This window comes from Rhincodon typus, chromosome 4 (genome assembly GCF_021869965.1).
Source record: "Rhincodon typus isolate 14 chromosome 4, sRhiTyp1.1, whole genome shotgun sequence".
Taxonomy (NCBI): domain Eukaryota; kingdom Metazoa; phylum Chordata; class Chondrichthyes; order Orectolobiformes; family Rhincodontidae; genus Rhincodon; species Rhincodon typus.
The window spans coordinates 1,384,547-1,411,308 of record NC_063335.1 but is presented as its reverse complement, the minus strand read 5'-3'; the positions used below and the strand labels follow the sequence as shown (position 1 = coordinate 1,411,308).

Below are 26,762 nucleotides of genomic sequence, written 5' to 3'. Positions count from 1 at the left end.
GTGAGTGTGTGTGTGTGTATGTGCGTGTGAGAGTGTGTGTGTGTGTGAGAATGTGTGTGTGTGTGTGAGAGTGAGAGAGTGTGTGTGTGTGTGTGTGTGCGCCACAGTGCAAAATATGGAGCAGCTAGTAGCACTTTCCGGTTTGCGAGACTTGGGCTTTGATTTTTTTCATGATTTGCCCTGCTCCCAAAGCAATTAAAGCAAACATTGTGAACTTTTAAATCTGGGACATTGCTTCACACCAAAATAAAAATGCAGACTTGTAGTTGTCATAATGAAGGATGTGAGAGTTCTCCATTCTGCTAGCAACAATGACAAGAAGACAGAGTTTGTATTCCAGACTTACTCTTGTGTTACTTTTCAATAAATTTACTGTGAGGTTTCTCAGAGTTGGAGAAAGAAGCATTGCAAAGTGTGAAAGGAAGAGGTAGTCATGGGCAGGGGTGCGAGTAGTTATATATTTCAGGTACTTTGGTAACATGCCTCATTAGTTCAAATTAGGATGCAGTTAGGAGCCAGCCAGGAGAAATGCAATAGGGCAATTCTGTTTCAGTGGATAACACCAGTCCATTTCTCGTATTATTTGTTGCAAAAATAAGGGAAAACTCTCAGCACTAATTGGAAGATAGAATCAGGTGGAAGACCATTCAGCCCCTTGTGCCTATTCTGCCGTTTGGTTTGATTCAGGATGTTCTGTGACATGATTCTATCCAGCTGCCTTGATCCCATAAGCCTTAGTACTCTTATTAGCAAGTCTCTCAATTCCCTGATAAAGCAAAGCTATCACAAGAAAATCAACCTCCCATGAGCCAGTGCTCCAGAATCTTATGTCAAAGTCTCCTTGTGCTGGGGAGCAGATTCAGGCATTTCCCAACTCACTGGGCACCCTTCAGAGAGTAGAGAAGGGGGAATGATATCCTGAGTGTTCCTTTTAAAACTGTCAAATCTTCCAGGCCCTGACTGCACATGGCCAGCTCCTTCAGCAGTGTGAATCAGCAGACTGCTGTACCATCTCACCAACATTCAGTCATGCTGGTTAAAATGGGGAAGTGAGAATTCCCAGAATCAAGGTGCTGAGCCACCCTCCAAGTTTTGCTTCCTCGAATTTCCGTGAATGCTTGAATTCTGGAATCCACTTTGGACAGTCAGCCTGTCCACGTGTCATCCTGTTTTTGATTTTTGACTGTGTAAGCTTTGCTTACATTGACCTTCTCATTGATTAGAAATATGGTGAACTAACTTACTATTTACATCAAATTCATGTTCTGTTTAGGATGAGAAGGGTGTGGGAACTACTAAATGGTGAAAAGTATGAGTTAGAGGGAAGCAGGGATGTGGAAGGATAGGGATGGGTTAGGGAGAGTTCCACCAACAATGTGGTATGATTGCTGCTTGTTTAATGATCCTGGTGGATCACATGAGAGAGAACATTCCTGCTGGAATTGTACTCACCAGTAGTGAAAGGTGATAATCTCTACATGAACACTATCAAGACTGTGACACTCCTCGCATTTGAATTTAAGAGTAATTCACTCTGGATGCTATGACATAAAGTTGCTCAAATAAAGCATGTTATCCTGAGGTTACAATCCTTATAGGATCCTCCTGAAATTTTCAGGCATTATGAAACAACAAGAAACCATTAGAAGTTTGGTTAAAGAGGTAGATTTTAAGGAGTGTCATGAAGGAGGGAGAGAAAGAGTTAAAGATTTAAGGAGGGATTTCCAGAGCTTGGGATCAAGTTAGCTGATGGCGCACCATCACTGTTGGAATGATCAAAATCAGGAATGCTCAAAAGGCCAGATTTCAGTGAATGCAGGTATCAATGATGCACTCATGAGGGCAGGAGAATTGCTGGGCTATAGGTGACAGGTAGAGTTGGGTGAGATTATTCAGGGATTAACAAACGAGGTTGAACACTTTAAAAGTAGACTGTTACTTAACTGAGAGCCAGCGTAGGTGAGACAGCACAGGGACACTGGTTGAACAGGGCTTGTTATGAATTAAGAAGTTGGTAGCACCGTTTTGAATAACCTCAAATTTATGGAGAGACCACCTGGAGTGATTTGGAATGGTCAGGTCTAGAGGTAGTGAAGGAATAAATGAGGATTTCAGCAACACATGAACTGAGACATTTGTGAAATAAAAAGTGATGTTATAAAACATACAGTCTCAGTGATGACAATAGTATGTAGTTCGAAGCTCATCTTGTGATGGTCAACTAAATACTAAAGCTGCAAAGAGACAGGATTAATCTCAGACTGTTGTCAGGAGAGGAGTGCGACAGAGACAGAAAACAATGACTTTCAATATTTAATTGGAGGACATTGCTGCTCATCCAGTATTGGATGTCTGACAAGCAATCTGATAATTCATCAACTGTGGAGGAGGTGAGGGAGGTGCTGGTGAGGTGGAGCTGTGGAAATGTGAAAGTAGCACTGCTTTTAGATGATGTAATGGAGGGATAACATGCAGATGAGAAACAGGAGGGGGTCAATGATACATCCTGAGGAGACACCAGAGTTAACAGTGCAGAAACAGGAAGAGAATCCATTGATGGAAATTCTCGGTTATGATTAGAAAGATAAGAATGGAACCAGGTGAGTGCAGTCTAACCTGGCTGGATAACAGTTGGTAGGCAGTGGAGGAGGATGGTCTGTTCATCAAAGGCTGCAGACAGGTTGAGAAAAACGAAGGATTATAATTTAATGTGGTCACAGTCACATAGGAGAGGCTTCGGGCCTGTGGCAGGGGTGGAACTATGATTGAACAAATTCAGACGCAGAGTTCTAGGAAAAATAGGCCTGCATCTGGGAGGCAACAACACATTGACAAACACATTTTTCTTATTAGACTTTAATTACTTTGATCCAAAGAAAACATTCATTTCCAAACCAAATGTAACCTTTACAACTGCAATCCAGGTGTAAAGTTACCCATAAAACAACTGTCTCAGAAGTTACAAATAAGTCAAAATTTCAAACAAATGTTTGTTCTTCTCGGTGTAGAATGTTGGTTTGATCTAAAGTGATCTCTGGTGATTAGAGTCATATTCCAGTTCCACATGCAAACATTTACAATTACTATGAAATATGCTGGCAAATCCCAGATATAGTTAACTGCAACTTCCCACCAACCTGTGTCCCTTCCACTCTCTGTTTCACTAAATAAATTCAATGGAAGTTGGTTTGGAAAAGTCTTGTACAATTAGACTTTAATAATGATACCAAACAATCCTGTATAATATACTGTTATGATCCTAGCTGATGGTATTACTGGTCCAATCAGATCCCAGCCTGAAATCTGACTTAATAGATCATATATGCTTCTTCAAAATTTAGCAAAGCGGTCTTTCACCAAAACACAAGTATGCAATGCTGCAGGTCTGGTTAAAATAATAAAACAGAAATTTATTAGGCAAAAGAAAAGACAAAATAGAATAAAAAACAAGCTACCATCATATAACACAGTGCTAAAGTACTTCCAAAACACAGTAAAAATACAATATTCAATCTATCCCAACAACATCTGACTACAGCACTCAAACACCAGAGAGAACTTCCTTCCCTGTCCCATTTATAGGCTTGACTTAACTGTTGCTTTCAATTCACAGTCTTGAGAATTTGATAGCCTCTTCCTTGAGTATTCACACAACTGAGATTAGACTTTCTCAGCTTCAAATAACCTCTTTTAGGGTTATTTTTGGTCTGGGCTTCAACTAAAACCCTTGTACAGAGGTAACCTATTTCCTAATTATTCCAAACTAACTCCTTTCTCTAGGACATACTGTTTTATACATGTAACTTCAACTAGGATTTCTGTGAACTGACCAAAATCTTTCCAAGCTATGTGTTTTTTTTCCTTAAACAAAGAGAATCAATTCTGTGCCCTTTTAAATGAAAGCAATTTAATGCTCCTCAATGCTTGCTCTTAAAACTCTTCCATTGCTAACAAATTTTCATTAATATCCACTGGAAGAACTCTCTCTCATGCTGAAATAAAGCATGGCTGAAGAAAAAGTTAAACATTAAACCCCTTTCAAAGCTCTCAAATAAGTGACATTTAAATATATATATATAAAACACCTTTCATTATGATATGCAAATAGAAATCCTGATTGATTAATCAGATACAGTGAGAATATTTGTTTCACAAATACAAAGAAAATCAGAAAGAAAGCCTTAAGCTTTGCCCCTGAATTGTAGTTGATTGTAACTAAATGCAATGGAAATCATCAATGGGTTAAGGTCACAAGTGTCGATTTCTCCTTTTTGGTTTTGGATGTGCAAAAGGACTATAAAAATCATCAATAAAATCCCAAAAGAAAAATGGAGAGTTGGTCCTGTCAAAAAAATATTATTTATGCTTGACTCCAGGAAGTGAAAAAAAACTGAATTCTTTTTCTCCAGCTGTACCTCCAGTTGGTAAGTGTTACAGAGCAAAGTTAACTTTTCGTGGGAAAGAACAGGAAGTTACTCCAATCCACTGAGTAAGCAGTGGGGGGAGGGGAGGTAATTGGGAATGTAGATAAATAGGTAGGTGTTTAGGTAGATTGGGAGACACTTGGATATGGAGGTGGATAGCCAGGTTGTTAAGTAAGTAAGTGGATAAGTAGGTGAGAAATTGGATAGATAGGTAGGTCGGTAGGTAAATAGGTACATAGAGGATAGGGTAAGTAGGTAGATGAGTGTGTAGCTGTTAAGGGGCATAGGTGGATAAGTGAGAAAATGGTTTGGTAGATAGATGGGTAGGTATGTACATAGATGGGCAAATAAGTGGGAAGGTGCTTATATAGGCAGGTAGGCAACTGCAATCATTAGTAACTGATCTCAAACGAGGCTGGTGTAAAACTGCTCTCCAGACCATAACTTAGGTGATAAATTCTTAATGCACATCTAGAGTCTACCTTAACAGAGACCCTTTCACAATGGAAATACAGAGAGTTTGTGGGCGAATACCAAGCATGCAGAGAGCATCGAGGAGCACGGAGAGCATGCAAATGTAAACTGAGCGTACAAGTATATACTGGGTATACGGAGATATCTGAATGTATCAGTGTGTACAGTGTGCAAGTGTACACTAGGTATACATTGAATATACATGGGTACACAGGGAGCACAAAGGGTATACAAATGTACACTGGGTTTACAGAGAGCATTTGAGTGTATACCAGTGTGCAAAAAGAGTGTGAATGTATACTGGCTATACAATGAACATATGCAGATGTATAGCACAAAGAACATGTGAGTATGTATTGAGTGAAAAAAATGTTCAAATATATCGTCTGTGTACAGAGAGCATTTGAGTGTATTATGAATGTGCAGAGAGTTTATAAGTACATACAGGTGTACCAAAAGTGTATGAGTGTACAAGCATACCAAGTGTATAGAGAGTTAATGACTGTACATCGTGGTTACCCAGAGTTTAGGAATGCGTACTGTGGGTGCAAAGAGTTAACAAGTATGTGTACTTGGAGTACACTAAGTGTGTACCACATGCACAGAGAATGAATGAAGAAGATTAATAGGGTACAGGGTTGCTTGAAGGTTCCATGGGGGCCAGGATGGTTGTTTGAAAGTATGTAGAATAGTTAGTTTTGCAAGTTGAGCTGCAGAATAGACAGTTAAATTGGTTGCTCGTGGCCACTCATTGTTAGTGTTGTGAAAGCTGGAACTGCCTGCTGGGCTTTGCTTTCTGTTTACAGAGCATGCAAACAGTTTCTGAGCAATAAATCATCAGTGAACATTGGACTCTGTGACCCTTCATCTTGAGACCAGCTTTCGTATTTATCTTGTGTTCTTTTCCTTTTTTCTTTCCCCTGCTCTATAATTTACATAATCCATTGTCAAGCACTCTGATTTAATCTGTGGAGTCCAGCTTTAGCAAACTTTGTCCAAATTCTTGGCAATCCATCCAGGTTTTAGGAAGAGAATTGAAAAGATTTGTTAAAGATTTAAGTTGAAATATTCATTCTGGCTCTCCATCGGATACATATCTGCCAAATTGTGGATCCATGCACTCAGGGATGAGAACAGACATTTTGCATAAAACTTGAGATTTGTAGTAACTGGTTTCCTGAGTGTTATTATTCAGTTTTATTGTATATCCAATCAGAAATTCAGGAGAAGTTTCTTTACCCAGAGGTTGGTGGAAATGTGGAACTTGTCCCCACAGGCAATGATCTAGAGTGATGGTGTTCTTATGTTTATGGGAAGTTGAATAAACACATAAGGGAGAGGGAATAGGAGGATGCAATGATACGGTGAGATAAAGTAAGGCATGATGAGGTTTGCGTGAAATATTAATGCCAGTAGAGACAAGATGGGCTGAATGGCCTGTACAATTACCCTTTTCAGTCAAACCATAGCTTTTAAGTGAGAGTAACCTTTATGCAAATCATTTAACACTAACCAAATGTTACACACACGGAACTTTGCACAGAACTTTACACCCTACATATGGCATCTCCCAAAATACCTGCCTCGGCTCAGCTGTTCACTGCTTTCTGATCCTTTTCATCTCATGTACTTCTAGTTGCCTTTTGAAAATATCTGAACTATTTACCTCAATCACTTCCTGTGGTAGAGAGTTCCACAGTCTGACTATTCTCTGAATACGGGTATTGTTTTCCTAATGGATTTATTAACAAATATCTGGTAATTATGACCCCTGATTTTAAATGTTCCCACAAATCAAAACATTTTCTTCACATCTATCCTATCCAGTCCATTCTTAATTTTAAAGACCTTTATCAGCATCACTTTCTCTAGTGTTTATGTTGTTTTTTTTATAGCATGGAGACCAGAACTGTGCATAAGATTCTTCAGTGCAACCTAGCCAACACCTTACTTAAGTTTAACATGACTTTGTAGTTCTGAAATCTATGCCATAGAAATAAATCCCATTGCTTTATTAACATTTTAATTACTTTGCTAATCTGTGATGTTATATCTATTGATTTGCATACCTGTATTGCCAGATCCCTCTGACTGGCTACTCATTCAATGGCTTATTTTCTAAGCATAGGTTATGTTTCTACATTTCCTGTATCCAAAGTGTCTCATCTCACATTTCTGTCTTATAGTTCTTGTGTTAGCTTGCTGCCCAGGCTACAGGTTTTCTAAGGTCTTGTGTTGTTTTGAAATCTTCCACAGAGTAATCTCCCTCAATTGACATAAACTTTGATATTGAGTTAAAAACTGAAAGAACTGTGGATGCTGTAAATCAGGAGAGCAAACAGAATTTGCTGGAAAAGCTCAGCAGGTCTGGCAGCATCAGTGAAGAAAAACCAGAGTTAACGTGTCGGGTCCAGTGACCCTTCCTCAGAACTGATGGTAGCTAGGAAAATGTCGGTTTCTATGCAGAAGATAAGGTGGAGGGAGAGGGTAAGGAGTAAACGATAGGTGGGGATAGAGCTCAAAGAGACAGAAGAACAGTCGGACAGACAAAGGAGTTGGTAACGATCAGGCTAGGAATAGCTGTTAATAGAGACTATTAGTGGGAAACAATAGCTAGTGTGTAATAGCAGGCTATATGATAACAAGGCCTGGTGTGTGGGGTGAGGGGCTGGGACATGGGAGAGTTTAGGCCCTAAAGTTATTGAACTCGATATTGAGTCCGGAGGGCTGTAGGGTCCCCAAGCAGAAAATGAAGTGTTGATCTTCCAGCTTGCGTTGGGATTCACTGGAACACTGCAGCAAGCCTGAGACATTTTGCGCATGGTTTGCATGTAAAGTTTGTAGCTTCCATAAGACCATAAGACATAGGAGCAGAAATTAGGCCATTCGGCCCATCAAATCTGCTCCACCATTCAATCATGGCTGATAAGTTCCTCAACCCCATTCTCCTGTTTTCTCCCTGTAACCCTTGATCCCTTTGATAATCAAGAACATATCTATCTCAGTCTTAAATGTACTCAATGACCTGGCCTCCACAGCCTTCTGTGGCAGTGAATTCCATAGATTCACCACTCTCTGGCTGAAGAAGTTTCTTCTTATCTCCGTTCTAAAAGGTCTTCCCTTTACTCTAAGACTGTGCCCTCGGATCCTAGACTCTCCTACCAATGGAAGCGTCTTCCCAACATCCACTTTGTCCAGGCCATTCAGCATTCTGAATGTTTCAATTAGATCCCCCCTCATCCGTCTAAACTCCAATAAGTATAGTCCCAGAGTCCTCAATCGTTCCTCATACGTTAAGCTTTCTATTCCTGCGACCATTCTCGTGAACCTTCTCTGAACCCACTCCTGGGCCAGTACATCCTTTCTGAGATATGGGGCCCAAAACTGCACGCAATACTCCAAATGTGGCCTGACCAGAGCCTTATAAAGCCTCAGTATTACATCCCTGCTTTTATATTCAAATCCTCTCAAAATAAATGCCAACATTGCATTTGCCTTCCTGACTACTGACTCAACCTGCAAGTTTACCTTGAGAAAATCCTGGACTAGAACTCCCAAGTCTCTTTGCACTTCAGACTTCTGAATTTTCTCCCCATTTAGAAAATAGTCCATGCTTTTATTCTTCTTACCAAAGTGCATGACCTCACACTTTCCCATGTTGTACTCCATCTTCCCTGAGGCATCTGAGACTGTTTGACAAAACACTGACTGCTACTCCTGCATCCAACTTAAAGTGTGTGCAATGGCCATTGAGGGTGATTTTCACTTTCTTGTATTGACTTCCCCAAGAGTGATAGTCTGTTTTGTGTGGGTGCGCCTTAAAAATGTGCACCTTGTTTATTCTTAATGTGAGGTCCTTTGATGAACAGGAAGTGCTGAAATTGCAACTACAGCTTTCTGTTTTGTGAGTGAACAGCAACAGACTCTATTGAACAGATCTATATACAGAGGAAAGCGAGAGAGGGCATTTTATGTGGAAAATACAGACCCAAGCTCCAGTTCCATGTGATCTGATGTCATCATGACATAAATACTTTAGCACAGCTCAGATTCCTCGAATAAGTTATCTCATTGCTCTTTGTGGAATCTTGTGTGAACATAAGCTGCTGTATTCTCTTAAATTACAACAAGGTCTACATTTCAAAATAATCCATTGACTATAAAGCACTTTAGCACATTTTCTGGATGTGGAAAGTGCTATAGAAATGCAAGTTCTTTCTCTCCAAAGGCACCATATGCAACCAATTTATAATGGGTAGTATGAAAAGTTAAAAAGGAGTTTTTGTGCAAATGATTGGTTTATCTTTTGTCTGAACTGTGCTATTTTGGGCAGACTTTTTATAGGATGTCTAAACAAACTAAAGGCTTCTGACAACACTTACACATTAATCTAATTTTTTAAGATACTTACTGGCCCTAAAACAAAATGAAAGCCTATTGATGTTGCTGCCATGAATAATTAATTGGGCATGCAATGCAAAGGATCTATTCTCATTAGATTAGAGCATCTCTGGACTCTGAAGTTCATTATGGGCCTTTTAACATGCTTTCTGTCTCTCATGTTTCCTGATTTATCCTGGTTATTATACAGGAGAAAAAAAAAACATTTCTAATCCCATGTGGCAGCTGTTCCACAAAGGCTTTGTGGACCTGGTCAAAATGACATAATAGATCATTCGTAACCTTCCTTAGTCATCTTTTACTGTCTTCTGGCATTGGCTGAGAGGACTATGAAGTCAAGTTAAAGCAAAGATAATTATCTGTGATTAACAACTTCCACTTTGTTTTCAGGTGGACAAGTTTTGCAGCTTGAAGAAAGGGGGAGAAAGGAACCCTGGTAATCTTTGTAGACTAGTGTCATCATAATCATTCCACAGAATATGCAATGATCCAACCACACAGTGTGAGGGGCAGGATAGCAGAATGTGTAACAGGGACACCAGCAGAGTCCACATTCTGGCAATATATTATTGTTGCTTTCTAACCAGTAAGCAAACAAAACCACAGATATCTTCAAATCTTCCTCTACCAGGCTGAGCTTTTCCAGCTGCATGGAATTATTTTTGTTCATGATCAGAACATCCAGGTCAAGCCAGAAGCTCCGTGAATCATTTTGCACTCAGCAAATTTGCAGTCATTCACAATAAAGAGAAGACAGACTCTACTGAGTTGGCACCAAATTCTAAATCTCTAATTGACTCTCTCAGCCATGGTTGATGCTTCTCCATTTGCTTCAGGGATCCCCGTTACAGACAGACTCTCTGTACCGTCTCCTATCTTCATCTCATTTCAACAACTGAGCCAGTGCCTGTGAAATTGTAGAAATCTCAAAATGAGTCTATCTATACTTCACACACCCTCAGTGACAATTTTTTACTTGAATAATTGCTTCTAAAGTCCCGTTGTTATCTTCATGCAGCTAAGTGTAGTGGCAGAGTAGTGTGCAGCAACTCCACCATCCTCCCACCCCACCCAGCAGCAGAGAGGTAGATCACCTGTCAATCTCCATCAGCACTGACCTTCCGACTGTGCAGAATCCCCTCAGTATTGACTCTCTGACTGTGCAGTGCTCCCTCAGGACTGACCCTTGAACACAGGAATGAATGGAAAAAGCTGGTACTGTGTGTCTGAGGCTTGGGATGAGCAGAGAGCTTTCACTTTTTGTACAGTAGCAATTGATAATCACAGCAGATCAGCATCCAGTGTATCACCAATCCCAGCCAATAAGAGACTAAGGCACATTCATTTGAAGCTGCAATTGGTGGTCCAAGGTCTCGGAATTCACTGCTGGATTGGTAAAAGTTACCCAGATTTTTCAGTGGAAACAACATCAAAACTGCCCAAGTTCATTGTTATCACTCCACTAAAACCAACAGCAATCTCTGTAGGTGCTGAAGAACACAGAAATCCATAACTTAATGTCAGAGTTTTTATATTTCTCCTTAGATTTCTTTGTTGAGGTACTTCTCAGACTATAATCAATAAAGACTCCAGTATATGGATGAAACTTCACGCTTACAGGGTTACTCTGAATGTGAACTTTTTGACAAAGTTACATCTTGTAGAATCAGGAGTAATTGATTTATTCTTAAGTGTATACACTTCTAACTGAAAGTTGGTCCTGATCTGAAAAACAATAAGTTTGATGTTTTTAATGATAGAACAACTTGTATTTATGTAGCCCCTTTATTATAGTTAAACATCCCAAGGTGCTCCTCAAGAATGATGCCATCAGCCAACAAAAGGAGGTAACGGAGAATGTGACTTGGTTAAAGGAATAGCTTTTAATGGAGGAGAGAGGAAGGGAGACAGCAAGGTTTAGGGAGGGAATTCCAGAGTTTAGAGCCCAGGGGCCTGAAAGCATGAAGCAATTAAAATTGGAATTCTCCTGCAGTTAAAAGAATGAACTGCTCCTTGAGTTTCTCCTCCTTCCCTTTATTCATGGTCACAGCATCAAGGGAGGTTTAAGTAGCTCCACACCTGATATGAAGTGATGGTTAAATATGTTTCATAGAAAGCACCAAAATAAATTGTTGTGTTGTAAAATTAATGCTTATTAATTAATTAAATTAATGCATTTCTGAAGTTCTAACCAAAGCGGTCTGCTGTGATATAAAAATCAATCTGATATGTAATGAAATACCACACAGACAGATATTACCTTTCAGGCTAAACACGGGTTTTTTTATATAATTCCAAATTTTAAAAAAACTAAAGGATTGGTAAAGACTGATGTAATGCTTAACTTTCATTAGTATCTAAAATAATTTTTAGTAAGGAATAGTTGGGAGCTGATAGGCTCCCACACCAGTGATGGTGTTATTTGGTGGGATGCAGGAGTTGAATTTGAAGCAGAAACTAGACTGTGCTCTGATTGGCATATTTCTCCAGCAATGATTTTCTACTGGGCAGCAGAGGAGAACTAGCTTTGCCAACTAGAAGTTTGCAAAATTTCATTCTTTTAAACATTGTTTTAAGTGATATATCTCAGGGGATTCTCAGCTCCTTGGGGCCAGGTTAAACAGACAAGAGTTTGAATTTTAATGATCTCTGCATTGTTAATGATATCTCAGACCATTGGTCAGAACCACTGGATTTCAAGGGCAGATTGATATTCAGTTATCATGGTACACTGGCAATCTAATTACATTCTCTTGCATTCATCAAGAGGGCAGAGCAGAATCTGTGCTGGTTCACCCTGCGTTCTATGTAGGAGATCAAGTTAGCCTTCTACCATTTTACTGCCTCCCTACTGATGGTGAATTTCAGCCCCTAAAGATTCATTCACTCTCTCAATGTTTCCTGATGTCCTGGTTCTTGTTTTCTCATTTTCTGCAGGCTTTCTGCAAGATCAGTCAATGCGAAGATGATTGCAGTTAACAGATGGAGCAGAAAGAAACAAGAAACAGTTTAAGAAAACTCTCCTCTAGAGGCAGGATGTTGTTGAGTCACCAGGCCAGTGGCTTCAATAGTTTGCATCCTGACCTCCCACGTAAGTACAGTGCAGGCAAGGAGAATCTATCCAGAAGAAAACTATCTAGTCGGTGTCTTCCCCAGTGTTCGTGTGTGGCTGTGGCAGCTGCTCTTTTCTGCATCAATCTTCCCAGTTTCTTTAATTATGCAGATTGTGAACCTGGGAACAAACTGATTGCTGAATGGATCTTATCCAAAATGAAATGAAATTGCCTGAGCAAAGTACATTTTTCTAAAACCTGATCTCTTCTGAGTTACACGCTTATGAATATAATCTATGTTAGTGAAATAAATATTACAAATTAATAGTTCTTTTTACCTCCATAGCTAACAGCCATAAAATGAGCTATAATTCACGATGTCACCTTTGAATCCAATCCATACATCTGCCCTCAGGAATAAACTGATCAACCCTGAGCAAAGGCCACCTTACTAATTGATTCTTTGAAGCTGCATTGCTTTAGCTACCAGTTAGGTGGTCCTTCTTTGTTGATGTACTGAGTGCAACACGCACACATGAAATACTCCAACAGATGTCCGTAGCATATCAGTTGTGCCTCCCTGAGTAGCACAGTCAGTTTTATGTCAGAATGTCATGGGTTCAGGTCCCTCTCTGGAGATATGAGCACTAAAAGCCAAGCTGATATTTCAGTGTAGTTCTGAGATAGTATTGCATTGCCTATGTTGCCATCTCTTTGGATAAGGCATTAAACCAATGACCTACCATCTCTGCTGGACATAATAATCCTCTATGTATCAAAGAAAAGCAGGGTATCTTTCTCCAATGTCTTGACCAATATTGATCCCACAATCAACATCACACAGATAATAAGTAATTATCACATTGCTGCCTGTGAGAACTTGCTGAGTGTAAATTGGTTGTTGCACTTTCTACATTATGACAGGGCTAACCTTCAAAAGTACTTCATTGACCGTAAGCTTTGGGACATCGTGATCCAGAGCGTGAAAGGTGGTACATAAATATTAAGTCTTGCTTCATTTATTGCATGTAGCCCTCATGAGCACAAAGTTCTGACCATGAAGAGATCAGTTCCAGGTTAATCCTAGGATTGCACAGAATATGCGACACAGACACAGGCCATTTGGTCCAACCGGTTCATGCTGGTGGTTATGCCTCATTTGAGCCTACTCTCATCTAAATCTACTATTGCACACCTCAATTTCCTTTCTCCCCATATTCTTGGCTAGCTTCCCCTTAGACGTATCTATGTTATTTATTTGGACTGCTGCCTGATCAGCCTGATTACAAGCTGGTTAAAGAACTCTCAACTGGATTTCTCAGATGACTATCATATTAATGGCCTTAAGTGCTTTTTTCTTCTCACAAGTGCAGACATTCGTTCTGCACCCAGTCTCTCAAAACATTTAATCAGACACTGTAATAGTTCACACCCAGCCTTCTTTATCGAGAGAAATGTGACCCAATCTGTCAGTTGTTTCCTAATATTACACCCACACAATTCTGATGTCACCTTGTCAATCTTTGCATCCCTTTCCTGTGCCTCAATATCAGGCTTATCTAACAGGCAGCCTACTGTGGCCCACCAAGTGTTTCTGTTGGGCCTGTGATCCAGCTTCCTAATGCAGGGATAGGTGGAAGATTCGGCCTAACCGTAATCCTCACACAGCAGTGAGTCTGTTGGTAGTGGGAGAACTCCAATTGCCAGGATGATTGATAATAGACGCATTGGGACAATGCTGGGAATCTGCCAGCAGCTCAGGGGCCAAGTTGATGAGGGACTAGAGGGCAGAGGTGGCAAACAGTTCATGGGTTGTGGCAATGAGCAGCCTCGGGGTGGTGGGGAAGAAGACAAGTCGCTCTTTCCTTCGTATCCTGAAGGTCTCCAGTCAAAATGTCAGAGCAGGCCTTCTGAGTCAGAGGCGTACGTGGGAGGACATGGGAGAGTGAATGTGCATGGGAGTAGCAGAGTAAGTTTATGCAAGAGCATATGAGAGACTGTTGGGGGTGGGGGGTGGTGAAGAGACAGGGAGAGAGAGAAAGGGGGAAGAGAGAAGGGGGGGGAAGAGAGAGAGCAAGGGGGAGAGTTTTTGAGGGTGGGTGCATGTGTTTGAGCGATTGAGAATATGCATGAGTGACAATGCAAGTGTGTGTTGCGAGATCAAGTGTCTACATACCAATGCATGTATGGGTGTGAGTCTGTGCAGATATAGGGAAACTGTGTATCTATGTGTACAATTAGAGGGACTGTGTGTGTATGAGCGTGAGCGTCTGTGTGCATACATCTGTACGAGAAAGTGTGTCTATCTGTCTGATTCACTCACACACACAAAAACAACAGTGAGCAAAACTCTGTATATGCATTCGTGAGAGAGCGCGTGAATGTGTATGCATGTGAGAAATAGAGAGGGAGAGCGTATGAATTTGTTTGTCAGAATGGCGGCTAGTGGCAGAGCAACTAAAATTGGGGATGCTTAATAAGCCAGAGTTTGACGCTATCTCCAGGTATTCCAGTGTTGTAGACCTAGAGGAAAATACAAATATGGGGATATTGGAATTTGTAAAGAAGGATTAGAATTTTACAGTTAAGATGTTGTTTAATCAGGAGCCAACGTTCGTCAGTGAACACAGGGGTGATGGGTGAACAGAACTTGGTGAGTGTTAAGACACAAGGGAGAGAGTTTTGGACACTAGGATTACATTCAGTGTTAGAAATGTTAAGTCAACTTAAAACCAAAAGAAACTCTCAGACAACTTTTGTTTTGAGGTAGTACAGGAACTTTGAAGAAAAAAGTCATTATCTATAACCCTAGCTTTTATTGAAGGTTCTGGGGAGAAAGGCTACTTTGTTATTTTAACAGGACATTGAAATATAAATAATTTGTAACTTGTAGCTTTTGCACAAAAACGTTTTCAACAAACAATGTACACAGCTATGGTTCAGTGAACAGAATCATTCAAAAAGATTCTCAAAAAGACAATGAATCATGAATGAGTTAAACAATGAGCCAAGTTCTGATGAAAAAAAAAACTTCCAAATCAGATACAGGTACAGTTCTTTGATGAATTTAACAATCTTTGGTTGCCTCGATTTCCTCCACTTGTTTTTCCTCTTGTACGGATCCCAAATAAACGTAGGCTCCAAATGTTGAAAAAGGTACATGAAGCCAGAGATATGACAGACCAGCTGCTCCATATCATTCCAAGGTCACACAAACGCACTGAAGATATGGTCAGCCCATCGAGTCTGCTCCACCATTCAATCATGGCTGATAAGTTTCCCAGCTCCGGTCTCCTGCATTCTCCCAGTAACTTTTGATCCCCTTACTAATCAAGAACCTATTTGTCTTAAAATACACTCAATGACTTGGTGCCCACATCCTTCTGCAGCAATAAGTTCCACAGATTCACCACCCTCTGGCTGAAGAAATTTGTCCTCAGTTGTGTTAGGTTGTCCTTCACTCTGAGGCGGTGTCCTTAGGTGTAATCTCTCCTCCTAGAGGAGAGATTTACCCCATAGTCACTCAATCCAGGCTTCACAGTATCGCGTAAGTTTCAATGAGATCGTCCCTCATCCTCCTAAACTTCACTAAGTACAGAATTCTCAACTGGTCTTCCCGCGACAACCCCTTCATTCTCAGGATGATTCTTAAAAGACTCTTCTGGACCCCTCCAAAGCCAGCACATCCTTCCTTAGATATGGAGCCCAAAATTGATCACAATATCCCAAATTCAATCTGACCAGAGCCTTATACAGCCACAGCAGTAGCTCCCTACTCATGTTCCAGCTCTCTTGAAATGAATGCTAGCATTGTTTGCCTTCCTAACTGACAACTGAGCCTTAATGTTAATCTTAAGAGAAATCCTTAAGTAGGACTCCCATTTGAGCTTCAGATTTACAAAGACGTTCCCCATTTAGAATATAGTCTATGCCTCTATTCTTCCTACCAAAGTGCATAACCTCACACTTTCCCATGGTGTATTATCATATGTTACTTTTTTGCAGACTCGCAGCATGTACAAGCTCCTCTCTCACATCTTTGTAGTTAACAATTACTCAATTGTGATACCGTTACATCTGATTCCAGCTTCTTCCTCTCAAACTGCAGGATGAATTCTATCATGTCATGGTCACTGGCCCCTAGAGGTTCCTGCATTTTCAGCTCCCTAATCAATTTTGCCTCATTACACATCAAATCCAGAATTGCCTGTTCCCTAGTGTGCTCTACCACGAGTTGATCCAAAGAGAAAATCTCTCAGATATTTTACAAATTCCTTTTTGTTGGGATTTGCTATCAACCTGATTTCCCCAGTCCACCTCCATATTGAAGTCCTCCATGATCATTATGATCAGAAAGATATTGAAGAAAGGCACTATCTCCGGATTTATTTTGAACCCCACATCCTGACTACTGATAGGAGGCCTGTACATATCTCCCATCAGGGTCTTTTTGCCTTTGCAGTTCAACGTTGCACACACAGGTTCTATGCGTTCTGACCCTATATTGCTTGTTGCTATCTGTTTAATTTCATTTCTTACTAACAAGTCAACCCCATCCCTTCTGCCTATGTGCCTGTCCTTTCAATAGGATGCACATCCTCGGATCTTTAGTTCCCAGCCCTGATCCCCTTTCAGCCACGTCTCTGATGTCTATAATATCACACCCACCAATTTAATATGTACTACAAACTCATTTACCTTGTTTTGTACACTGCATGCATTTAAATACAACACTCTCAGTCCCAAGTTGACTGTGCTGCTTCTCAAAGTTGTCCCCCTACCTGGTGTGCCTTTAAAGCAGGAATTCTAACTAATCACCAAAATTGCATCTCAAATAAACTCAAAAGTAAATTGCTAATGGCTGTTTTTTGGGTTATTTCTGTCTTTTTAAAAAATCTTTCCACGTTGACTTGCACAATAAATTATTTGTGCCACAGAGAAAATGCTGGAGAAACTCAGCTGGTCTAGCAGCATCTGTAGAGACAGAAACAGAGTTAGCATTGAGTCCAGCACGACTCTTCCTCACAACTGAGCATTCTCTGCAATAAAAACAAAACAAAAAAAAACTACAGATGCTGGAAATCTGAAACAAAATCAAAGTTGTTGGAGAAACTCAGCATGTCTTACAACATCTATGGAGAGAAAGAAAAACAGTTAATGTTTTGACCCCTTGAAGGATCACTTGACTTAAAAACATTAAATCTTGTTCTCTCTAGCGATGTTAGCATTTCTGCTGAGTTTCTCCAGCACTTTGCCTTTGCTTGACCATTCTGTTTTTCAGATTTTCAGCAACCACATTATTTTGCTTTTATTTTAATTATTTTTGTCCATGAGTTGCAGCAGGGAAGTGGGGAATTGGTGTGAAGCTGTATTGAAACAGCTAAGGCAGGGGCACAGCTAATTCTGACGCACAAATCTCCAGCACTATTGCCGGAATGTTGTCAAGACCCATAGCCTTTGCAGTATTCAGTGGCATCAATTATTGCTTGGTGTCACATGGAGTGAATTGAACTGGTTGAAGCCTGGCCCCTCCGATTCTGGGGATCTCAGGAGAAGGCCAAGATGGGTCAATCACTCAGCCCTTCTGGCTGACATTAGATGTAAATACTTCAGCCTTGTCTTTTGCACTCCATCATCTTGAAATGAAAATCAGTGGCATCGTCAGAAATTTTGTGGTCATGCTGCCCTCTGCTGGTAATGATTTGCTGCTTGCGAATATTTCATTGCATAAGCATGAATATTGTTAACGATCTTAACATTCTATTCACTGACAGGACCATATCAGAAGTTACCTGGATATCTGTCCATCATATTTGCATTCAAGGATCATGCAAATGTCTGAAGAAAGAACTAAGGAGTCAAAAAGCTTTACCCAATACCATGCGTCAGATAGTCAAAAAATAGTCGTGCAATGGAAAACTGTAAACAATTTCCATTAAAGACAAGTTGAGACAGGCACATTCTACAGCTTGGTAGCACCATCATTGGTTCAAATTCCACTCCAGAAAAAGTGTAGCGTATAATAACATTCACTTGTTTTCTTCTATCCCTGCTTCAGTTTACTGCCTGCTGAAATCATAATCACCTTTCTTACTTCAAGACTCAACTATTCCACACCTTTCTTGGCCAACCTTGCACCAAACATTTGCCTCCTATATCCAATGTCACACAATGCTCTATTCACCCATCACATCTGTGTTCATTGGTTCCTGGACTGCATGGCTTGATTTTAAGGATGACTTTGGGTCCTTACCCTTCCCTGCAAAATCACCGCCAGCTTCAGAAACCTCCAAATATGGCTTTCTATACATTCCCAATATTCATTGCTCAATTATTGGTGACTGTGGATTATCAGTTGCCTGAACTCTAAATCATTCATCTCTCTCGCCTTTTTTAAAAATACCCCTTAAAGCCTACCTCTTAGATAAAACTTTTGACCACCTGCCCAAATATCCCTACATTTGTCTCATTGCTAAATTTTATTTGGGAATTTTCTAAGGCATTTTAAGATTAAATAAAATGTACATTCTTGGTGGTCCCATATACATTAAGGAGGTGCTGCAATATTTTAGATGAAACATTGAATTCACACGCTGCATGCTCTCAGGGGTTGAGACTGATAGTGTCATAGATATACACAGCACGAAAACAGACCTTTCAGTTCAACTCGCCCATGCTGACCAGATATCCTCAATTAATCTAGTCCCATTTGCCAGCATTTGGCTCACATCCCTCTAAACCCTTCCAATTCATATACCCATCCAGATGCCTTTTAAATGTTGTAATTGCACCAGTCTCCACCAATTCCTCTGGCAGATCATTCCATACACGCACCACCCACTTTCCCCGCCCACCTTAAACCTATGCCTTCTAGCTTTGGACTCCCCTATCCTAGGAAAAAGACCTTGACTATTCACCCTATTCATGCCCCGCATAATTTTTTAAACTTCTATAACGTCACCCCTTAACCTCCAATGTTTAGCCCCAGCCTATTCAGCCTCTCCCTTCAGCTCAAACCCTCCAATCCTGGCAACATCCTTGTAAATCTTTTCTGAACCCTTTTGAGTTTCACAACGCCTTTCCTATAGTAAGGAGACTAGAACTGACTGAGCTCCTGTCTCATTACAGCCTTGGTTCAAACATGGACAAAAGAGCTGAATTCCAGAGGTGAGGCGAGAGTGACAGCCCTTGATATCAAGGCTGCATTTGACCGAGTTTGGCATCAAAGGAGCCCTAGCAAAACTGGAATCAATGGGTATCAGGGGGCAAACGCTCCAGTGATTGGAGTCATACCTGACACACAGGAAGATGGCTGTGGTTGTGGGAGGTCAATCATCTCAGCTCCAGGACATCTCTGCAGGAGTTCCTCAGGGTAGTGTCCTAGGCCCAACCATCTTCAGCTGCTTCATCAATGATCTTCCCTCCATCATAAGGTCAGAAGTGCAGATGTTCACCAATGTTTACACGATGTTCAGCACCATTTGTTACTCCTCAGATTCTGCAGCAGTCCATGTTCAAATGCAACAAGTTGCAAGTGACATTTGCACCACACAAAATGCCAGGCTATGACCATCACTGATAAGAGACAATCTAACCACCATCCCTTGATATTCAATGGTGTTACCATCACTAAATCCCCCACTATCAACATGCTGGGGGTTACCATAGACCAGAAACTCAACTGGACTCACCACAAACACACTGGCTACAAGAGCAGGCCAGAAGCTGGGAATACTGCAGCAAACAACTCACCTCCTGACTCCCCAGAGCCTGTCCACCATCTACAAGGCACAAGTCAGGAGTGTGATGGAATACTCTCCACTTGCCTGGATGAGTGCAGCCCCAACAACAGAAGCAGCTTGACACCATCCAGGACGAAGCAGCCCACTTGATTGGCACCACCCCCATAAGCATATACTCCCTCCACCATCAACACTTAGAAGCAGCAGTGTATACTATCTGCAAGATCCTCAGACAGCACCTTCCAAACCCACGACACTTCCATCTAGAAGGACAAGGGCATCAGACATATAGGAACACCACCCACTCCAAGTTCCCCTCCAAGCCACTCACATCCTGACTCGGAAATATATTGTTGTTCCTTCACTGCCGCTGGGTCAAAATCCTGGAATTCCCTCCCTAATGGCACTGTGGGTCAACCCACAGCAGGAGGACTGCAGCACCTTAAGGAGGCAGCTCACCACGACCTTCTCAAGGGCATCTAGGGATAGGCAAGAAATGCTGGCCAGCCAGTGACTCCCACATCCCACAAATGAATAGAAAAAGTATTTGAAAAGAGCCCTAACCAATGTGCTGTGCCGCCGCAGCATGACCTCCCAACTCCTATACTCAATGTTCTGACCAATGAAGACAAATGTCCCAAATGCCTTCTTCACTATCCGGTCTACCTGCAACTCCACTTTCAAGGAAGTACGAACCTGCACTCCAAGGTCCATTTGTTCAGCAACACTCCCCAGGATGTAACCATTAAGTGTATACGTCCTGCCCTACCAAAATCTAGCAAACGTGTTCCAGGGGTGTGTATTGGAGTTCTCCCTTGTTGTCTGAGAAATAATTATCCCTTGAATGATACCTAAAACACATTACCTGTTGGTTTATTTCATTGGTATATGAGGGCTTACCGTGCAGAAATTGACAGCTGTTTTCCTGCTATTACTAAAAGGTGTGTCTCACTGGCTATGAAGTGTTATAGGACATCCTGAAATCAAATAAGTTGCTAAATAAAATGCAAACCGCTTCATAATCTCAGCCATCTTAATACTTTACAAACAATTTTGAAGTGTAATCACTTCTGCAATGAAATACTGAAAAATAATGCCGATTGGCACCCTATCCACCATCTTAAACATTCACTTACTCCACCAACACAGTGGCAGCAATTTACAAGATACACCTCAGCAATTCATTGAAGATTCTTTCGACATCTGCCAAACCAGTGACCTCCACCACCTGGAAGGACAAGGGCAACAGATGCATGGCAACACCACCACCTGTAAGCTCCTTGCCAATTCACACATCATGCTGATATCTCTGTTCCTTCAGTGTCACTTGATCAAAATCCTAGAACACTCTTCTGAGCAACATTGGGTGTACACAGAACACGTGGACTGCAGCAGTTCAAGGTGGAAGCTCACAACCACTTTCTCAAGGGCAGCTGGGGACAGACAATATTCTGGCCTAGTCAGTGATGCTCACATCCTGTGAAAGAAAAATAAGTTGTTCTATTATTGCACAAAAGCACAACTCCTTCACCGTGACAGAAGGCATTAATATCAAAGACCATTTCAGGACACAAAGTGTTTCAAAGCTTAAGTTAAGTAACATAAAATAAAATTTTCAAGCTTTTCCCAAAAATTTTACTGTGAAGTGTAGATTTAAAACAACCAGAATTTCATCTCCCATGAATTGAAACCTGGATGAAAGGCACTCATGTAATAACATGGTACAAAGTCAAAAATTAAGAACAGCAACTATATGGATGGACACTATTCTCAATGCCAAACCCGTACATCAAGTTAAAATTAAGTCAAATTTATTTATAAGTACAATATTACACAGGAATCCAGCAAGGTACTGACTAGAATCACTTAGAAAATAAAGATGAAGTCTGTCTATTAATGCCTGAACTTTGTCCTTGTGCATTTCAATAACAAAAAACGGAATGGGAATTTTTTGTCCACTGCACCTGTCAATTATAGAAACTGGAAACAACTGAACGTTGACTGAGCAATAGCTGGGAAAGGACCTTAACAGCTATTTTTCTTTCAGAGGATATTGTGGGTGTAAGATTAGAAGTTCAGACTGACCTGTGTGCGCCATATCACAAAGTGCAATATCCCACAAAATGGGGTGCAAGGAGGAAATGCTTACATTTTCATTAAGGGACCTTGGTGCAGAAACAACCCAAATCACTTTTATAAAAGAGATAACAAGGTGTAGAGCTGGATGAACACAGCAGGCCAAGCAGCATCATAGGAGCAGGACGGCTGATGTTTCGGGCCTAGACCCTTCATCAGAAAATCACTTTTATAAAAACCTATTACAATGCAGTATTCCACTTAGTCCAGATATGTCACATTTTCAATACACACATTTATGGCAATGCTTATTCAAATAAGTCATTATTTGCTTTATTTTTTTTCTAACAATCAGCAATACATTGTGACAGTATTTTAATGTGAAATATGTTAGCATGCTGCAGGCACTGACTTTATTTGGTCCTTCTCTTCTGTAAAGTACCAAACAGTGCTGCTTTCTTTATATATAGCATTTATTGCTGTTCAGGCTGGTAATGTTCCCAGGCAGATCACTATTTATAAGTCTACACCCTTACACTTCTATTGTATCAGTAACATATGCCACTTAATGAGTCACATTGTCATTTCCAATTGAAAACTGGCAATAGTCTGACTAATGATCCTCAAATTTATGCCTCCGAGCTTTGAATGCCATTGATAAAGTCAAGGCAGTAAAATATATTATTCTAAAATGAGTTTTTAAAATGTAAAAGTTGTTTAAAAAGTATATAACAAATAGGAAGTAAATCTATTTATTTCAGTTCTCAGCCTTTCAAACCCAAACCACTGCTTGGAAGTATTACCAATGTCATGAATGCTCCAGAATGACACATGGCTGAAGGACAGGACCTGGTTAGCACCCAAGTACTCCGTTCAAATTCAATTTTTGTGGAGGGTATTTTCCACCAGGTGGCAGTGTTTGTTCAAATTGAAAACTAGGCTATCAGCTGCTGAAAAATCAATCACTCACGAGAGAAAAAGCGTTAACTTGATGTCTGACTGCAGCACGTCAGAAAAACAGGAGATCTTGCTTTTAGCAGTGTTGCTTTGATTAAAATGAAGTTTTAAAGTAAATGGATTCTTCAATTCTCCAGGTTGAGACGAGGCTAGTCTCGTTTACTTAGCTCTTTGTATTTTCTGTTGCCAGCCCCCAGTTGTTATTAAAATCACAGCTAGTGGCAATTACAACAAAACCACGGAAGACGGGTAACTTTTATTATATTTTATCTTTGCTAATGTAAAGCAATGAAAATGAAACCGAGGAAAGCACATTTTCCATTTGGTGCTCTCCAGAATTTGGGTGCAATAAAAGCAGTGAAACTCAAATGTATGCCATGATCAGGAGAAAGACTTAACAGCATGGAAAATTGCAGAGACAATGGCAACGTAATAAAGGGTTAAGTACACTCCCACACTTCAGTCTTCGTTTTTTTTTTAGTAAATGCCACTCAAATATACAGCTGTAGTGAGCAGTCAGGTGAAATGTTTACTGCTTTTCCTAGTTGCCAACTTGAGGAGGGCCTTCCGGGATGAGCGAGGTAAAGAAAGTGGTGATGAATGACCATGCAGAAGCCATGAAGCCTGGTGGCTCTGTCCCTGTTGTGCTTTCAGTGGTATCATCGCCACTGTCACCACTTTCACCACTTTCTCCACTGTCATCGTCCAGACCTTCATCCATTAACCGCTCCTAAAAGAAAAAAGAGCCTATTATAATCAGTCCACCTTCGTTTATGTCTCAACTCTGCTGACCAACACCACTACAGAGTCCCTACAGTTTAGAAATAGGCTATTCGGCCAAACAAACCTCCAAAAAGGGCATCACACACAGATCCAATCCCCACCCAATATTTCCCATGGGTTAACACATCTAACTTACACATCCCTGGCCACTACAGGGCAACTTAGCATGGCCAATCCACCTAACGTGCACATCTTTGGACTGAGGGGGGAAACCGGAGCACCCGGAGGAAACCGATACAGACACAGGGAGAATGTGCAGACTCCACACGGACAGTTGCCAGAGGGTGGAATCAAAGCCAGGTGCCTAGTGTTGGGAGGCAGCAGTGCGATAGGGTTAGGATAGTGCTAACCACTGTGCTGGCCCATCTTAGGGTGTTCAATGGACTGACGTGTATAATTTATACCACCCCGAGCAAAATTGCCGTTAGAAATCCATCGAAAATAGTAGCTTTATGAGGATTAATAGGATATATGAAACATTTATTAGACACAAGTAGTAATGTGCACTGCCACCTTTAGGAGGTATTGTTGAAATTTTTCTTTCCCTACTTTAAACATTGATCACAATGAAGACAGAGATCAGCCCCAATCATTGCTTCTCTGCTTTACCTGGTAAATGCATATTTATTTCTTTAAAAAAAAAAAAACAGCATTATGTAGAGCAAAGAAGTCCAAGGTGTTTCTCTTTCTGCTTTGGTTCAGAGCCCAAACCAAGAATTTAAATATTAACATTTGCCTGAAGGAGTTTAGATTTCCAAGACATTTTGATTTCCATATTGAGAACCTTTCATTTAGCAGCACCCTACACAATTCCAAATTTACTCTGAGCACTTTCAGTTTATCAACGTATTAGAGTTGAAGGTAGGGCAATGACTCAAGGTCCACATGACAGACACTATGGAATATTGTCCAATAAAGCTTATAGATGTATTATTCTGATCCCAATCTTGTTTCCTTTTCTTTGCAGGTTTAATTTTATTTTCCATTGTTACACTCAGCTAACAGTGCACCTGCCTCAGGTACTTCATGTTTCTGAGTTTCTTTCCTTATCCATCACCATTCCCGTTTGGAATGACTGACTCTCTTGTTTTTTAGTCAAATTCATGGTGAATTGATCAATTAGATCAACTGTAAATTACTCCAAGAAATGTTTAGACTCCAGTCACCACAAAGACAGAGAGGGAGACATTTGGAGCTAGTTCAAACTCACCATTTCATGAACTTCAAGGGCATTATCTTCTTGCCCTTCCTGATTGAACTCCATGGGATGATTTGCTGGCCGTCGATTCTGCGCATCTTGTCTGAATGGGAACCACCCAGCTTGATGCCTAGGGTTTTCAACAAACACAGCTGATATCAGGCATAGTATGCCTTAAACAGTGTAAGCCAAGCTGCAAGTTCCTTTTTTAACAAAACAGATGGAGATCCTGCTCTAGCAATAGTTAAAGTGCACTTCTACTGCTGACCAATTGTATCCAAAAATGGAACTAAAACTCTTTATAATCAGCAAGTTGAAAAGATGACAACAGCCTGTTCTTCACTGACACAGCACATGAGACTTCCTCCACAATGGAAGGAAAATTGAAGCCTCTGAATTTTACAGCAGTGAAGTGTGCTGCTGGCACTGTAGCATTTGGAGCACCAGGTAGCCTGTCTGACCCTTTCATAAACACATTAAAGAGCTCCAGTGAGAACACTCAATTGGCGTCTGGGTCAAATCACTACTTATCACACAAGGTAAGCGAGAGTGCTGTACAGAAACGAGTCCATTCTGGGGAAATGGGGGAGTTTTTCCATTTGGGATGAACACAAAAAAATTAGATGACTGTTTTTGAACAAGTACAATTTTCATGCCCGAAATGGCAGTTTACTGGACTTCATAGAATTACAGAACTGTTACAGTGCAGGTGGCTGCCATTTGGCCCATCATGCCTGTACCAGCTTAAGTGATCATCATTTCAGAGTGTCAATCTTCTGCTTTCTCCCCATATCCCTGCACTAAATCTAAATAAAACATCCAATGCTCTCTTGAATGCTTCAATAGAACCTGCCTCCACCACATTCCATACCCTAACTACTTGCAGAGTGAAAGTGTCTTTTCTCACTTCACCCTTGCTTTTCTTTTGCAGATCACTTTAAAACTATACCCTCTTGTTCTTGATCCTTTTAGAAGCAGGAGCAGTTTAGAAGCAGCCAGATTTTGAAAATCTCTATCATATCTCCTCTTAGCCTTCTTCGCTAATCTATCCACATAACTAAAGTTTCTCATCCCTGGAACCATTTGTGTAAACCGCTTCTGAAATCTCTCCAATGCATTAATATCATTCTGAAATGTGATGCCTAGAACAGTACACTTGACAAACCTGCTCCAAACATACCAGTAAATAGTCCTCTTAAGTCGACTACATTCTTCACCTCTCACCACTGTTAGCTGCAGGTGGTCTGGTACAGCAGAAGTTACATCCATGTTTCTGGGGGTTCAAGTCCCACAGAAATTCACTACAGAAGTAGTGCGCATGACCAGTTTTAACAGGCTGATAATCAGCCCACAGATCCTTCCACTGCTTCACCATTACTCCCCAAAGGGAGGATAAAGAAGTGCATTAAAACATCCACTAAAAACTGTTCTCACCCAGTCTTCTCCAAGAGGATGAAGTCAGCTGTGCACTTAACGCATTTGAAAATGCAAAGTGCATACAACAGGACAAGTTAGTTTGATATCCTTTTACTGTAAAGTACTCCAAAGAATACTCTTGATTGAAAAACATAAAACCCAGATATTCGAGACAACAAGGTGCAGGGCTGGATGAACACAGCAGGCCAAGCAGCATCATAGGAGCAGAGAGGCTGAC

General features: G+C 40.8%; 1 protein-coding gene across 3 annotated transcripts in view; it reads right to left on the bottom strand.

The window, feature by feature from the left end:
- Positions 1 to 22,478: 22,478 nt before the first annotated feature.
- herpud2 (HERPUD family member 2) overlaps positions 22,479 to 26,762 on the bottom strand; it is a 50,578-nt gene continuing 46,294 nt past the window's right edge. For all 3 annotated transcript variants that reach the window (XM_048595654.1, XM_048595656.1, XM_048595655.1), the window contains 2 exons: positions 25,121 to 25,238; positions 22,479 to 23,857 (listed from right to left, as the gene is read on the bottom strand). In XM_048595654.1, the coding sequence (XP_048451611.1) occupies positions 23,669 to 23,857; positions 25,121 to 25,238 (307 nt within the window). In that variant the 3' untranslated portion in view covers positions 22,479 to 23,668. The remainder of the gene's footprint in view (positions 23,858 to 25,120; positions 25,239 to 26,762) is intronic.